This window comes from Lutjanus erythropterus, chromosome 7, assembly GCF_056507025.1.
Source record: "Lutjanus erythropterus isolate fLutEry1 chromosome 7, fLutEry1.hap2, whole genome shotgun sequence".
NCBI lineage: Eukaryota > Metazoa > Chordata > Actinopteri > Lutjaniformes > Lutjanidae > Lutjanus > Lutjanus erythropterus.
The window spans coordinates 14,041,195-14,058,585 of record NC_139323.1 but is presented as its reverse complement, the minus strand read 5'-3'; the positions used below and the strand labels follow the sequence as shown (position 1 = coordinate 14,058,585).

General features: G+C 38.1%; 2 protein-coding genes across 2 annotated transcripts; both read right to left on the bottom strand.

Moving 5' to 3' along the window:
* Nucleotides 1–1,221: 1,221 nt before the first annotated feature.
* Nucleotides 1,222–9,402, bottom strand: LOC146323740 (cytochrome P450 2J2-like). Its single transcript, XM_084722836.1, has 9 exons — nt 8,990–9,402; nt 7,891–8,053; nt 7,578–7,727; nt 6,510–6,670; nt 5,136–5,312; nt 4,077–4,215; nt 3,673–3,860; nt 1,726–1,867; nt 1,222–1,579 (listed from the first exon to the last, which is right to left on the bottom strand). Exons 1-9 carry the CDS (start codon nt 9,188–9,190, stop codon nt 1,404–1,406), a joined length of 1,497 nt encoding a protein of 498 aa, XP_084578962.1. The 5' UTR covers nt 9,191–9,402; the 3' UTR covers nt 1,222–1,403.
* Nucleotides 9,403–10,799: 1,397 nt separating this feature from the next.
* LOC146323739 (cytochrome P450 2J4-like) lies at nt 10,800–17,380 on the bottom strand. The gene is made up of 9 exons (XM_084722827.1): nt 17,103–17,380; nt 16,680–16,842; nt 16,265–16,414; nt 15,061–15,221; nt 14,502–14,678; nt 13,407–13,545; nt 12,969–13,156; nt 12,538–12,679; nt 10,800–11,533 (listed from the first exon to the last, which is right to left on the bottom strand). Exons 1-9 carry the CDS (start codon nt 17,301–17,303, stop codon nt 11,358–11,360), a joined length of 1,497 nt encoding a protein of 498 aa, XP_084578953.1. The 5' UTR covers nt 17,304–17,380; the 3' UTR covers nt 10,800–11,357.
* Between the last annotated feature and the right edge of the window lie 11 nt (nt 17,381–17,391).

The window sequence follows — 17,391 nt, the reverse complement described above, 5'->3', positions numbered from 1 at the left end:
CTTTCCATCAGGAACCTCTGAACTCTCAACATCTCTCTATTAATGCACGTTTAGGTCATCTTAATGCACGTGTGTGTAAAATAAGAACAGGAAAAGTGTCATTTCCCCAAGGGATTAGTAAATGCCTTCTTCTAAAGGGGTTATAAAAACATTTCATCTCAACTGACATTATTTTCTGATTGTTTCCTGGTGGTTAGTGTGTGTGTATCTCAGCCACGCCCTCGGAAGATCGGACACACAAACCTGCAGCTCTTTTTACATCCATGACACAGACAGAGAGCAGAAGACAGAGATGGAGACAGGGATGCAATCTGGTCACTACGTTTTGATAGGAAAATGAGAAAATACCAGCAGAGGGCGAGATCTTTGAAATACAGACACCACCACACACTTCTAGTAGATAAAAAGTAATGATTGACAGGGATTATTTATTACGGAATCTATATATTGTTTTTTATGGAAATCCTGTATTGTATACCTTTAATTTGAAACAGATATATTTGTCGAAAAACTGACATTAATGCACTTCATGACTTTATTTGTGTCTCCTCAGTTGGAAAGCATTTTACCTACAATAATGTTGAAGGTGGGGTGTGCTATTCTTATCAAATAACACATCAACTTTAGTGAATATCTCCTCATGGTCCTCTAGCGCTGTGTGTGCACTGAAAAAAAAAATATGTTTCTACAAGGGCCTGAAGGAGAATTTGCTTAGTTGTTGAGTTCAAATGTAAAGATTTTTTCTCTAGAATAGTGCACCCCACCTTTGAGTTCACAATAATGATAGTCAGCAATAAAGTTAAGTAATAAAATGCATTTATATACAGTTTTATTCTAATTTACCTCTATTCTGAAATATCCTGTATCTAAATTCCTTAATTTCCACCTTCATTTTTAATATTGAGCATATAAAACCAATGTTTTGAAACAATCAAGACATGATTGCATGTAGTAGCATGTAGTGAAAACTAATTAAGTATACAAACATATTTTCTCTCACAGTCTCGAGTGATATTTTATTGTAGGAATATTATGGCAGCTGAGCGAGCTCAACACACTGCAACTCCAGAGAACACATGCAAACAACAAAATGCAAGCAAATTAATCAAATATCATCAATTTGACAACACATGCAAAGCATTTACAAAATACACTGCACATACACACACATCTCTGTCCATTTGCAATGTGGTTTCTTATTAATTTAAGTTTCTAATTAATAAGATTAAAGAATCATTGAAAAAAGGCCTATTGTTTGAGAAGCACACTTCCAAATAATGTTTTACTGACTCAATGGAAAAAAACAATGCAGCAGATATTTATATATTAGACGATAATTGTAGTGTAACACTAATTCCCTGTGTTGTAGATCAGAGATGGTTCTGTTTGGGGCAGTTGTTGGTTTATCGTGGTACGGCACAGAGGTTGTAAGGTATTGGACGATGCAGGCCTCCCAACTTGAACTCCAGACTGGGCTGCTCTCCATCAGGTGCTGAGAAAGAAAACCTCTGAAGGAGGGAGGTAAAGAAGAGGAATAACTCCATCCTGGCCAGCTGCTCCCCCAGACACACACGCTTACCTGAGGACACACAATACAACAGATGAGGTGTGTTCACACAACTTTTAATGGATTCTCTTTCACCATATAATGCTGCTGGAGCTGGAAAATACTTTTTTCACAGCAGCGTATAACTAGACTTTAGAGAGATGTAGCTACTGACTGACCTGCTGAAAAAGGAAGGAAGGCCTCTCTCTTCCTAAATTTACCGTCCTGGTCCAGAAAATGTTGAGGGTTGAAGGTGTGTGGGGTTTCCCACATCGACTCATCATGTAGAACAGAGTTCAGTGTGGGCATGACCATGGTGCCCTGAGGAAAAGCCATTAACTAATAATTAATTTGTGAAGTTGTTTTTTAATTAACAAAACCAAACAAAATACAAGGTTGAGAGTCAAGATTACTTTTGATCCTTGTAAAAACAAAAAACAAAAAAGCAGTTGAAGAAATAATCGTAATCATAGCTACTGAGGAGGAAGAAGAAGGAAGAGGAAGGTTGTCAGGTACAAAGGTCAAGTCATGATCTAACCACAGAGGGCTTACCCTCTGACACTATGACTGAGGAAATCAACAGGGATGCATGTATAGGCAGATTTCAAACTAGTGTCAAAAATTCATTCATCAAAACAAACCATCTAGACAACACAGAGATGTCTAGAATTTATTTTTAGATTGACTGCTCCGTAAGTGAGACACTGATGTGTACAAGTGTACATAAGGATAGAAAACTGTCTAAAAATTCAGTGTTTGAAAGAAAAAAACACAGTTCTTCAACCATGACTTCAAATCTTTGTCATGTTAATCTGGTTAATAACAATCTTTGTCTGCTTCCCAAATTTAGTGAGCCTGATCAAGACGCTTGCTTGGGGCTGTCACCTCATGTTGGTGTGTTGCATGACCATCTCATACATTCTCCAGCATTTAAAGCCACGTTGTCGTTGTGCTTGCTGCAGGTTGAGCTGCGTGTTGGAATTGGTTGATCTTGCAAATAGCCCTGAGCTGAGGCAATGTTGTGCACTGCTCCGTGCTCCTCTTAATTTCCTATTGCTTATTGTTTCTCTTTTCCATGTTCTCCTCTGCTCATCTGTCTGTCCTTCTTCCTGTTAAATTGCTGCTATGGTGCTGAGGTTGCTGGGTTGTAGGGGCAGAGGGATTTGCTGGAGGATGCGGCCTGGAAGGAGGACAGTAATGCAAGTCCACACTGGGTAATACACTGGGACAGATTGTTAACTGATGTTAAAGTGAGCTGATCTCTTGCTGCAGGAGCTGGCAGTCAGGGAGGGTTGTTCTGGTGACACCTCTGTGGGTCTCCAGCCTACAAGTACCTGCCTGGTCTCATTCTCTGTCCCCCTCTGTACTTGGCTCCACATATCCAGGTTTCTGTTTGGTTCTCCTGCTTTGCCACCTTCAACACTCACACACATATTCACTCACTACTGATGCTTTTCATCTCCACGCCTCATTCCTTTTTGTAAATAGTTATCTTAGTTTATAATATGTAGCTATGATAGTTTTGTTTTCTATTTCTTTATGGAAACTTAGTTTGGCACTTCTACCTGACTTTTGAGCCAGTCTGCAACAAGGACGAGCTCCCACTTGTCACAAACCGGCTCAGTGCAGAGCCACTGAGCTGTAGGCCACTGCTGGCAGAAAGAGAGGGGTCATCACAGGTTTTGATGCACTGTGGGCTCCATATTTAATAAATCTGTCTGGTTTGTTTGTGGAGGACAATCTGAAGATGCAGTGTAGAGAGTTGGATGTCAGTTGAGCAAAAAACACAGGAAGGGATAGGTTTACAGTTTTTATGAAAAACAGAGTGATTAACTCCCAGCAGTCCTCCCAGCTTGAAGCATCTGAACATTTTTGCTCCACCTGGGGCTAAAGTTGAAAGTGGTAGCACATGCGCCTGATTGGTTGGTTTTCATGCATGGAAAGGCAGATTTAGAGAGAGGAGAAAGAAAGGAAGAAGGAAGAACATGAGAGTCTGGCAGTAGAGCTGCCCCTAATAATCCAAAAATAATAGCGAAAAGCACTGCATTCAAAATCCAACTTGGGAAACAAACAAGAACCAAAATGCTCACATAAAGCAGTTTTTTTCTCACACATGCATGATGTACCTTTGGGATTGTGTACTTGTCAAGTGTTGTCTCCTTGTTTGTCATGTGGACCACGTTGAGAGGAACTATGTTGGCCATTCTCTGGGTTTCATGGATGACGGCATTAGTGTAGGGCATGTTTTCTCTGTCACTCACAGAAGGCTGTCTGGATGAACCAATGACAGTATCGATCTCAGCCTGGACTCTCTCTGCACACAGAGAAAACAGAAAACACTCTGAGTCTGTGTGGACGACTGAGAGGAAAATGATGTGCAACATATCCTGCAAACTTTCTCATTCTGAGAGAGACCTCTGATACCATGAAGTCATATCAAGATGCTTACATAACAAGCATGGGACAGATGTTACTCACACACACACACACACACACACACACACACACACACACACACACACACACACACCTTGTATGTGAGGGTAGTAGATCATGTACAGCAGTCCCCAGTGTAAAGTAGTGGTAGTAGTTTCAGTTCCAGCACCAAACAAGTCCGCAGTGCAAACAGACAAATTCTTGATGTAAAAACCAGAGTCTTCATCCTCCTTCTATCAACAACACAAGAGACAGTTTCTGGTGTCAGATGTCATTTATTTCATTAGAAAATGCAAAGAGAACAAACACAAGACAAATATCTAGAATTACTGCATCACTGTTTGTTTTTATTTTTAATTAGGCCTCTGCACATCTGTCTGTCTAATTCTTGTGAAGGCAATATTTCAAGAACACATTCATGGAATTTCTTCAGACTTGGTACGAATGTCCACTGAGAATCAAAGAATAAACCGATTAGACTTTGGTAGTCAAAGGTCAAGGTCTCTGTGACCTCTTGTCTCTTTGATTCTTGTTAATATTGCAAGAGTGCCTTGACAGAAATTTCTTCAAAACTGGCTCAGATGACCTGTTAAACTCAAGGATGAACTGATTAGAATTCAAAGGTCAAAGGTAATGGTCACTATGACCTCACAAAACACGTTTTTTGCCATAGCTCACAAATTTATACACGAATTATGACAAAATTACACACACATATTCCACAGGATAAAATGATGAAGTGATGACACTTTATATCTATAATATCAAAGGTCAACTTCACTGTGACATCATATAATACATTTTGCCAAAAAATACCCTCTGTACCTTTTATCACATTTTATTTAAGTAAACTAAAACTGAGTGCTTGGCAGAGGCATACAACTGTAAGGCTGTAATTCTATTTAGAGTGTGATTCCTTGAGTTATGACAAAAAAAATGTTTTGTGAGGTCACAGTAACCTCAATGTTTGGCCTCCCAAATTGAGTCAGTTCATCCTGGAGTCCCAGTGGACATTTTTGCCCAAATAGAAAAAAAACCCTCAAGACGTTCTTGACATATCTTGTTCACAAGAATGGGATGTATGTACTTATGTCAGGATGACCTATAAGCCTGACCACAGCTGTCGCCTACGCAGAGGCATGGAAACACTCACCTCTCCCATCTCTGTGAGGAAGCAGTCAATGTAGTCTCTTGGTGAGGAGGGGTCAAAACTTGATCTGTGTTCTTTGATCTTGACTTCTACAAAGTCAATTATGTTTTGTAACCGGGAAAATATCCTCTGGTGAGGTCCTGGCAGCCACTTCATCAGCCAGGGAAATGTGTTATATGCCTACAGAGCATGAAGACAGTTACCAGATCATCTGACAATCAAGCAATAGTTCACAACTTGATCATCTTGAAACCATTGCTCTCTCGATTTTCTACTAAATTTACTAAATCACACTAAGCCAGCATCATTGTAATCATTGTGCTGTGTAAAACTTAAATAAAAACAGAATGCAATGATTTGCAAATCCTTTTTAACTTGTATTCAATTGAATATGGTACAAAGACAATATATTTTATTGTTAAACTAAACTAAATATACGACTAAAGTTGTATATCAAGTCAGACTTCAAAACTTAAATTTGTGTCCTCAGTTCCCAAATGTTTACTGTGTGCTGATAAAAGAAACGTTATGTGTCAGTGGTAAACAGGCCTCTGTCCAAGCTGTTCTGTAACGTTTACAGGCATCAAATTCAGAATGAGTGTGTATTTACAAAAAGAACAATAAAGCTAATCAGTTTGAACATGAAATATCTTGTCTTTGTACTGTATTCAATTGAATTGTCGAAAGCTAATCTGCTCGTTTTACACAGCATCTCAACTTTTTTGCAGTCAGGGTTACAGGTACATGTTTTTTTCTCCATCCTGGGCACAAAACAGATGCTGCACTTGAGGAGTGTGTTGTTTAAGTGTAAATAATTGATGCAGACTCACCCTGCATTCCAAATCGCATACCTTTTCTCTTTAGTTTAGTAGTAAGCTGACCTTACAAAGTATGTACTGTTGCATGCTGTATGCACACTACTTCATCATTTGTTTGGAAAGAAACTTGTGGAGGGGAAGAAGGGTGGATTTGTTTAATGTAAACTGTCAAAATAAAATCAAATAAACTGTAAGAGATCAAAAATATGCAATATTTCACAAAAAACATTTTATTGCATAATGAGTACTTTTACATTTGATACTTTAAGTACGTTCTGCTGACAATACTGCTACTACAAGGAGCTTCCATATTGTGTTGATTATGGAGCCCCCTGCAGACAAAAGCAGTAGTGTTTACTTTAGAAAAGGACTTGAGTGTTTCCTCCACCACTGGTCATATATTTTTATTTCATTTAATGCCATGCTGGTTATGTTGTCCTAGAACTCTTTTACAAAACAGCTGTTAAAAAAACAACACTGGTTTCTGGGGTCTGGCTGGATAAATGCTGGTTTTAAAAAGATTATTGCATGCTGCATCTTGTTTTAAACGGAGGCTCACCTGTGTCCATAAATCTCCCTGTAGTTCCACTGCCTCATTGAAGAACTTAAGAATACGCAGGAAGTGCTTGTCAGTGTACTCAAAGCGCTCTCCAAACACCAGGCAGCAGATGATGTTGGACACAGCATTGTTTATCAGTGTCTGGGCATTGAAAGGCTTGCCTGTTAAATAAATAGAAAGTAAAAAGATAAGACTGTGTAGATGGCACAAAGAAAGAAACACAAAATACACATATTATGGAAGGATTATGGATGATTAATAGACTGGTATAATAGATATGACAGATCGCTAGCCACTGCCAAAATTAAACAAACAGGTGCGGCTCTTTAGATAAATGAAGCAGAGAAATGGAGTCACATGGTCTAAGGTGCATGGTCCAATGCTTAACAAAGTTGGATCATGTTCCTGTGTTGCACAATTGGACCAAAGTTAAAGGGCAATCACATGTTCATGTAATACACATGTAATAAAGGTAGGTCAAAACCGTGCATATGACTGGAACAAGAACGGTCAGTGTGTTAAATTGTGGCCCAAACTGTTACGGGAATATTCAGAGATAATTTTCCAGGACTTTCCCAGGACATTTTCAGTGATGATCGAGTTGGTATGACTGACAGGAACTGTGCTATACACTAACATGTTCCTCTCTGTGAAAGACTGATTAGTCATGTCTGCAGCCAATATCTCCAAAACTCAGCAACTCACACAAAAATAATCTAACATTTCATCAGCATTTGTAATTTTTCAGAAAATGCGCAGAAATACAGACAAAGTGAACACAGAGTACAGACAGAAGGCTTTGTCTGTATCCATGTGCATGTCTAACGTTTGGCATAGCTAAGCCATTAGACTAAAAGCCTCGTGTGAGTGTGAGTGAGGGGTACACCCACTTGCAATAGTCTCTGCGTCTACACTCGTAGAATGTGGATTTACAGTAAGCAACTAATGTTTGAGTCAACTCATTTTGAAAGAACAACAGCACTCAACAAACAATGATACAGACTTCATATAAATAATGTGTCGTGCAATATATATATATATTGCCCTATAACTAATTAAGTTTTGTGCCTTGCTGATGGGAAAACGCCTCAGTGAGATATTGGCACTCCTGCTGGATGGATGGCTCCAGAGTCTTCTTGCCCAAACCAAAGTTTCGGAGTGTATGAAGAGCAAATCTCCTCTGCTGCTTCCATGGATTGCCATTTGATAACACCAGACCTTTTGGAAACAAAAAATAAAGCATTAAACCAGAAGTGACTGGAAATGGGTATAACTAACAATTAGGTTAAAGCTAATATACCTAATATGGTGTCAGTCTGATGCTACAACCCTAAATAAATATTACCTAGGTACTTTTTAGACCAAATGCAACATACTCTACCTTTATTCCCAAAGACTCTCTCAAAAAGCGGTATGGCAGGGCGATCTACGTAGTCCTCTCCTCTGTGGATCAGGGCCTCTCTCACAAGCTTGTAGCCATTAATGACCACAATCCTTCCACCAAAGAGACGGAGGCTGAAAACGTTTCCATATTTCTGTGCAAACTGAACACAAAGAACAAACTGGTGTTCTGGTTCAACACTGAGTTCACATCATTTCCTACATTGCTTCCTTTGACGTTATTGATTTCTGCAGCCTCTTTAATAATTGACATCGCTGATATACAAGTGTTCTCTAGAGTAAAGGTAAAGTGCAGAGTAAAGCTACTTGTATTAAAAACATGCTTAAGTAAAAGTACAAAGTACTCTTCTCAAGTATTATTTACTATTGATGTTTAATGAATTATAGCAGGAATTAAATCATAAGTTTTTTTGTCTTGTTTCTCCAAATCTTCAGCTAAATTACTCTCATCTCCTGCACTGTTCTGGTCAGTGGTCACAGTCACCTCTCCTGCAGTGTTTTTTTGTTATTTGTGTTCATATGTCATGGTTTTCATTGTACTGTTTCTGATTGGACAGCCTTATTAACTTCAAAAATGCAGGTGAAAGGTTTGTATATTAATTCAAATTGTAGGCTTACTCAGTCACTAATTATCATTTTAAAAGTAGTTTAAGTAGATTATATCGTGTAATGCATATTTAAATAAGAATAGAATTGCAAAAATTAAAAAAGTACCCCATATAAAGACTTAATTACAGTAACGTGTAATTAACACCGGAAGTATTAAAGGCGGTTCACAAGTGTGCAGATTAAACTGAGCAGTGTGATTGAATTAACTTTTAGTCCATTTCCCCTCTCCTATTTGAGTTAATGATTTCCTACATTACTCAAGAGGAGTGCACTTGTTATATAACAGCTCTGAAATGTTACTTTCTCTGTCTGGGTGATTCTTCTATTATCAGATTAATTTATTTCAATATGTATAATTTGATACACTGTTATCATCCATTGGGGAAAACTTATTTGGAAAAGAGTAAAGAATATATATGTTATTTCACTGAGTGTTGTGATATTGTTTGTGATACACAGTTTGGACTTACCTCTGTGAACTGCAGGTGCAGTCTGGAGGGTTCAATGTGATGAAGGTCTCCAATAAAAGGAAGAGCCCGCGGTCCTGGAGGAAAGTTTTTCGGCGCTCTGTTCTTCAAAACATCAGTCAGCAACAGAAAAACAAACAGAAATATCAAAATAGTCCAGCCGTCCATCCACTCCAAGCCCAGCACACCGTATATTGTCTCCATTTCTTTGCTTATTAGAGCTCGTTTATTAACTTTTCAGTGTTGGTTGCGCTATCACGACGGAACATCGCTCAAGTATGTCAGTTTTTTTGGATTCTTGATATATAGGTAAGACATCCGGTCAGCGTAATTGACCTTCAAAATAAAAGCACAAAACATATAACAAGAAAATATCGAACACGGATCAGACCTTCTAGTTTTCCATCCACATTAATAAAATTAGTCTCCAGTTTAGTCTCAGTTTATTTTTGTGTACAATAATGACTGTGTTCTGAAGGACTTCTGTGATTCACAATTTTGAGAAAAAATTTAAAAACTTTATTTCATGACTTTTATGTCTTGATGTTTTTATGGCACTTGGAGAAAATTTCTTCCTTCTTGGTTCAAGTGCCACTTGGACTCAAGGATTAACTGATTAAGATTTTGGTTGCCAAAGGTCAAAGGTCAGTGTTACTTCACTTAACACTTTTTGGGTATAACTCACAAATTTATTCACTAATCATGACAAAATTCCAGGAGGATAAAATGATGAGGTGGTGACATTTTATATCCAAAAGGTCAAAGGTCAAATTCATTGTGACATCATAATATTCATCCCTCTATCAGTTCTCTGCAACCCACTGGAAAAGATAAAAAAAAAAGATTATTTTCTGATTGTTTCACAGTGGTTAGCGTGTTTGTATCTCGTCTCTGCCCTCGGTTAATCAGACACACAAACCTGCAGCTCTTTTTATGTCCATGACACAGAGGACAGAGGAGAGAGATGGAGACAGCAGTGTAACCTGGTTGCTACGTCTTGATAGGATCTCGAGCTCACATCCTGTGCACTGTTATTGGCTGGGGGCTACACACCCCAATGTCCAAATGTTGACGCCCAGAAATGTCCTGCAAATCATGCAAAACTAGAGGTCGCTCAGTAGAGAGCAGATGTTTGCCAAGGAACGCAAAAAGTATATTTGGATGTAACCCCAATTTAATCACCAACATTTTGATAGTAACTCTGAGTTCGTTCTTTGTTTTTCTTTTTTTTTCCTTTTTTTTTTTTTTTTGCAGTAACAGATTACATTACATTTATTATTGTAGTGAGTCTTCAGTGATGATTGATAGGGATAATTTTTCTGTGAGTTGATATACTGTTCTTTATTAAGGTTCAGCATAATACGCCTTTAATTTGAAATAGATATATTTGTAGACAAAGGTCTCAACGAGCCATCATGTAAAGGAACAGATTTCTAGTATCAGTCTTTGACATTTGCACTTCAAAACTGGATTTGAGTCTCCCCAGTCAGACATACTAAACATACTTACTTTTATTTTAATTTGATCAGTCTAATAAGAATGTTCAGTCTGCAAGTATCGAAAAATGGTATTCAGCAATGACATTAAGTAATAAAGTGCATTTATACACATTTTTATTCTATTTTCACACTATTCTAAATATATCTTATATATCTATTTTGTACAATATATAATATCTGAATTCCTTTATTTTCAACCTTTACTGTCAATATTATTGTCAAAACCAATGTTTTGAAATAATTAAGACTTAATTACATGTAGTTCAGCTGGTATGAACATTGGATGAAGAAGACTCACTAACACGTCGAAAAGATATTTTATCTAAAGATATTTTATTGTAACCCTGTTGTTATTTTTTAGGTTACAGAATCATAACTCTGAGGCCATTCAGCCAGGTGAGCAGAGGGATGTACTATGAAAAAAGTGAGACATGGCCAGAATTTTTGGGTTAGCTGGCTCGAAAAAAACAAAACCCCAATCAGAGAAAAGCTGATCATTTATTTACACACCCATCAAGTTTCAGCAAATTCGACAACTTCAAAGTGCACCCTGCAACTCCACAGAACACATGCAAACAGACAAAACGCAAACTGAAAGAACATCCTCAATATGACAACACAAAAAATACACTACAAATTCACAGACAACACTGTCCATTTGCATTTGAGTTTATTTTCTTGAACTCTCTCGACAACTGCAGAATATAGTCCCCAGAGATTTTTTTAATGCATATTTTATTTCAGTAGATTACATTAGTATATAAAGAGGTTTATTGAAAATGGCCCATTGATTGAGAAGAAGAAACACAAATTCTGTTTTACTGACACTGTGTTGTGAAACAGAGATGTTTCTGTTTGGGGCAGTTGGTGGTTTATCGTGGTACAGCACAGAGACGGTAAGGTTTTGGAGCGCGAATGCTTCCCAACTTGAACTCCAGACTGGGCTGCTCTTCATCAGGCGCTGAGAAAGAAAACCTCTGAAGGAGGGAGGTAAAGAAGAGGAATAACTCCATCCTGGCCAGCTGCTCCCCCAGACACACACGCTTACCTGAGGACACACAATACTACAGATGAGGTGTGTTCACACAACTTTTAATGGATTCTCTTTGACCATATAATGCTGCTGCAGTTCAAAGTCCTAGACATGGAGCCTAATCCCCTCTAAGTTACGGTAGAACTTGCAAGAAGTGGTACGCATCTGTTTTCATTTTCTGCTGTTAAGCTGTTTAAACAATACACAGTGCCATGAAAAAGTGTTTGTTCCCTGCCTGATTTCATCTGTTGTTTCATATTTGTCCAACTCAGTTGTTTCAGATCCTCAAATAATATTAGGATAGTAGTATGCAAGATTACTTGCAGACAAGCTCAAGGTCCGTTGATCAGGCACACACACACACACACACACACACACACACACACACACACACACACACACACCCACACACACAGAGAGACACACACACATAAGTGATTGCATAATTCCGCCTGGTGAGGATTATAAACACAAGCAGAAAATGTACCAGACAGCAGTACAAAGGACGCCATCCATGGCGCCATCTTGTTCATTTAAAAACAGTGTTCTGTGTATACTCAGGTTCTCTTTGTCTCATACTCACTTTTGTTTGAAGATATGAGATCTTAAGTCCCACCCCTTTTTGGTCTGTGCTCCAGTAACAGTGCTAACAGCATCCTTGGTACCTCAGTCATCCTTCTCCTTTCCTGTTTCCTGTACTCAGATATTCTATGTGCTAGGCATTTCTATGTTGAAATACGTGTTAGCAAAATGTTATCTTACTAGCTAGCTGATCTACAGTAATTACTAGCTAGCTACTTAGCTCATGTTTTGATAACATGAGATGACCAGTGAGCTCATGATTTGCAAACATTAGCTCACTTAAGACAAAACCCGATATGCTGCTTTTACAGGAAAAGGAAAAAGATTGAGGTACCACTTCAGTCAGCTGTTATTAGAGCACAGAGCAAAAAGGGGCGGGACTTAGGAAGAAATCAGGATGGGGGAGGCACTTTCAAGGGTTGCAAAGACGGACTAACCTGCTGAAAAAGGAAGGAAGGCCTCTCTCTTCCTAAATTTACCATCCTGGTCCAGAAAATGTTGAGGGTTGAAGGTGTGAGGAGTTTCCCACATGGACTCATCATGTAGAACAGAGCTGAGTGTGGCCAGGATGAGGGTGCCCTGAGGAAAAGCCATTCATGAAAAAGGTAAGTAAGAATGTATCTTTTTTGGCATTTGTCCAAGTGATTTTTTAATTAAAAAAATAAAGGTGAAAATGAACAAATTACAAAATTGAAACTCATGGTTAATTTGTTAACCTTGGAAAAAGCAGTTGAAGAAATAATCATAATAATCAAAAATAACCCAAATATAATAGCAAAAAGCAATGTATTCAAAATTCAACTTGGAAAACAAACAAGAACCAAAACGCTCACATAAAGCAGTTTTTTCTCACACATGCATGATGTACCTTTGGGATTGTGTACTTGTCGAGCGTGGTGTCCTTGCTTGTCATGTGGCCCTCATTAAGAGGAAGTATGTCGGCCATTCTCTGGGTTTCATGGATGACGGCATTAGTGTAGGGCATGTTTTCTCTGTCACTCACAGAAGGCTGTCTGGATGAACCAATGACAGTATCGATCTCAGCCTGGACTCTCTCTGCACACAGAGAAAACAGGAAACACTCTGAGTCTGTGTGGACGACTGAGAGGAAAATGATGTGCAACATATCCTGCAAACTTTCTCATTCTCAGAGAGACCTCTGATACCATGAAGTCATATCAAGATGCTTACATAACAAGCATGGGACAGATGTTACTCACACACACACACACACACACACACACACACACACACACACACACACACACACACACACACACACACACACACACACACACACACACACCTTGTATGTGAGGGTAGTAGATCATGTACAGCAGTCCCCAGTGTAAAGTAGTGGTAGTAGTTTCAGTTCCAGCAACAAACAAGTCCGCAGTGCAAACAGACAAATTCTTGATGTAAAAACCAGAGTCTTCATCCTCCTTCTATCAAAAACACAAGAGACAGTTTCTGGTGTCAGATGTCATTTATTTCATTAGAAAATGCAAAGAGAACAAACACAAGACAAATATCTAGAATTACTGCATCACTGTTGTAAGACTCCACCAACCATGTCTGTCCAGAGTTATACAACATATGTGGTGAAGATTTTGAAGTAGTTTAATAAAACTTATTTGTGTATTAAATGTATTTTTGGTAAAATATAAGTTATCATTATATTGACATGTATTATTCCAGTGAATTTCCAGTGAGAAACATGCTGTCTTCACTTAGAGACTATTTTTGCAGAGGAGAGCTGAACAGTATGATGTCACAGTGAAGTTGACCTTTGACCTTTTGGATGTAAAATGTCACATCTACATCATTTTATCCTATAAGATATCTATGTAAAAATTTTGCCATAATTAGGCCTCTGCACATCTGTCTGTCTAATTCTTGTGAATGCAATATTTCAAGAACACATTCATGGAATTTCTTCAGACTTGGTACGAATGAATTAAAGAATTAAAGAATAAACTGATTAGACTTTGGTAGTCAAAGATGAAGATTCTGAAGTAGTTTAATACAACTTATCTATGTATTAAATGTATTTTCTAATTGTAATAGTATTTAAATCATACATGTCAATATAGTGAAAATGCCAATTGCCAATATACTTAATACCTTTTAAATTCCTCCAAAAATCTGAGCCTGGAGGTAAACTAAAACTGAAATAAATCATGGCAAAAAAAAAAACTTGTTTTGTGAGGTCACACTGTTGTAATTGGTTAATCCTTGAGTTCAAGATGATGTTTGTATCAAATTTGAAGAAATTCAGTGCAGGTGTTTTTGACATATTGTGTTCACAAGAAGGTGATGTACTTGGGTAAATACGGACAATCTGAGGACATAATATCTGCAGCCACAGCTGTCACTGGTGAAGACGTATCAGAACACTCACCTCTCCCATCTCTGTGAGGAAGCAGTCAATGTAGTCTCTTGGTGAGGAGGGGTCAAAACTTGATCTGTGTTCTTTGATCTTGACTTCTATAAAGTCAAATGTATTTTGTACCAGAGCAAATATCTTCCGGTGAGGTCCAGGCAGCCACTTCATCAGCCAGGGAAATGTGTTATAAACCTTCAGAGCATAAAGACAGTTACCAGATCATCTGAGCATTGCAGAGAAAATAAAAGCACTAGTTTGCACACAGGTGGAGTCCACAGCAAAATGTGGCAATACTGATTTTGTTTTTGCTATATTCATTAAAAAACAGAGGCCCCTCATACTAGCTGCACCTTAACCCCAATACAAAATGCTGCTTACACATTAATGCACTTATCTAATGATGTAATGCATAATGACATATCGGTCACAGGGGACGTTTTACTGTACTGTTGATTATGTTGTTCAGGAACCCTTTTACAAAATAGTTATTAAAATACACCATTAACTTATGGGGTCTGTCTGAATAAATCCTGATTTTAAAAAGCAACACATCTTATTTACAAAAGAGGCTCACCTGTGTCCAAAAATCTCCATCTAGTTCCACTGCCTCACTGAAGTTCTTAAGAATACGCTGGAAGTGCTTGTCAGTGTACTCAAAGCGCTCTCCAAACACCAGGCAGCAGATGATGTTGGACACAGCATTGTGTATCAGTGTCTTGGCATTAAAAGGCTTGCCTATTAAATAAAGAGAAAACAACTTTAGTTAATCAGTTTGAACATTCAGTACTAATTGATCATTTATAATGTGTTCAGCTGCATATAGGTCAAAAAGTTTCTGCAAATAACTGCTTTCTGTTTTTGACTGACACAATAGCACAACTTTGGGGAACTGGAGCTGTAATATTAAAGCTGTAATATGTAACATTTCCACATTAAAATGTCTCACTATCACTAGACATACTGTATGTTATAGATTTTGTTGAGATGTGTACTAACATGATCACAAATTTCCAACAATGTTCAAACGCAGACGTCTGTAATTTAACCAAGGAGATTGAGTGTTTATGTATGTAACTAACATTCATGCCAACTCATTCTGAACTCAACCAAACAACAGTTTAACTTCATCAGTCAGGGACAGATTTACATGTTTATGGGACTGTCCTGTTTTGAGGTGAACCAGGCCAAAATAATGTGTCATTCTAAAAAAAACAGTTAAAGGAGAACTAAGTAGTATATTTACTGCAATGAATCATACAATAACCTTGATGTGCTGTAAGAGATCAAGGAAACAGGTTAAACTGAAATACTCGCTACACTGACTCAACGCTCCAGCCACGGTGTCCCCTGATGAAAGAGTCAAAATTAATTTTTTAATTTTTGTTCATCCATTTCACTGAATTTAGAGTTCATATTAATACTGAATGTTCGCTGAGTCTGTTTATGAGTCATAAGAAATCATTTATAAACTTTTACAAGAAATAACTTACAGTGGAGGACTCCACATCACTTGTTATGGTCAATTTAGGATGTTGCGCACATCCTGCACTCCTGCAGTGTTCCTGCAGCTGGCCTGAGTGCAGGTTGAAACCGCGCGCTTCAACCATAGATCATTCATTGAATTAGGATTTCAACATATGTAGTATACAGTCTATGGCTCCAACTTCCTACTTGGACTGCAGTACTCATTTTCACATGTGCAATTTCTACATTTTGCTCCTTTAAGAAGCATTAGTTGATTAGTTGTTGTTTGTTGAAAAATAAGAGTTGTTTTGTGCCTTGCTGTTGGGCAAACGCCTCAGTGAGATACTGGCACTCCTGCTGGATGGATGGCTCCAGAGTCTTCTTGCCCAAACCAAAGTTTCTGAGTGTATGAAGAGCAAATCTCCTCTGCTGCTTCCATGGATTGCCATTCGATGATACCAGACCTTTTGGAAACAAAAAACAACATCAGACCAGAAGTAAACTCAAGGACAATCAGAAACAAAGAGCTGAGGTACAGCAGATGAACTAGAAATGTTCCAAAACCATTTTTTCTTTCCTAGTAGCTTAACTTTACTTTGAGAGTAACAATCCATTAAACCAGAAGTGAGTGGAAATGGGTACAACTAAATAATGCCTTATATGGCATCTGTTGCTACTATAAATAAATACTAACTCAAGACTGTTTAGACCAAATGCAACACACACTACCTTTATTCCCAAGAAAATCCTCAAAAAGTGGTATGATGGGACGATCTACATAGTCCTCTCCTCTGTGGACCAGGGCCTCTCTCATAAGCTTGTAGCCATTAATGACCACAATCCTTCCACCGAAGAGACGAAGGCTGAAAATGTCTCCATATTTCTGTGCAAACTGAACACAAAAGCAGACTGCTGTTTTTGCACTGAGTTGACATAATTTCCCACATTGATTCCTTTGACTTTGATTATTGAATATTGTCACTTCCCCCTAGATCACCTTTTGTATCAGATTTGAGTTTTGAGACATCTACAACAATATTTATCAAACTTATTTATATTATTTATATTTATATTTATATTTATATTTATCACCTCAGAAAACGTTGAGCTCTCCAAGTACCAACATTATGTCTGACATTAAAATCGACTTACCTCTGTGAACTGCAGGTGCAGTCTGGGGGCCTCGATACGATGAAGGTCACCAATAAAAGGAAGAGCCCGCGGTCCTGGAGGAAAGTTTTTCGGCGCTCTGTTCTTCAAAACATCAGTCAGCAACAGAAAAACAAACAGAAATATCAAAATAGTCCAGCCGTCCATCCACTCCAAGCCCAGCACACCGTATATTGTCTCCATTTCTTTGCTTATTTGAGCTCGTTTACTGATTTACAGCACTGTCACTACGGTATGACACTGAGCCAGTAAAGTATTATCATATCCAGAT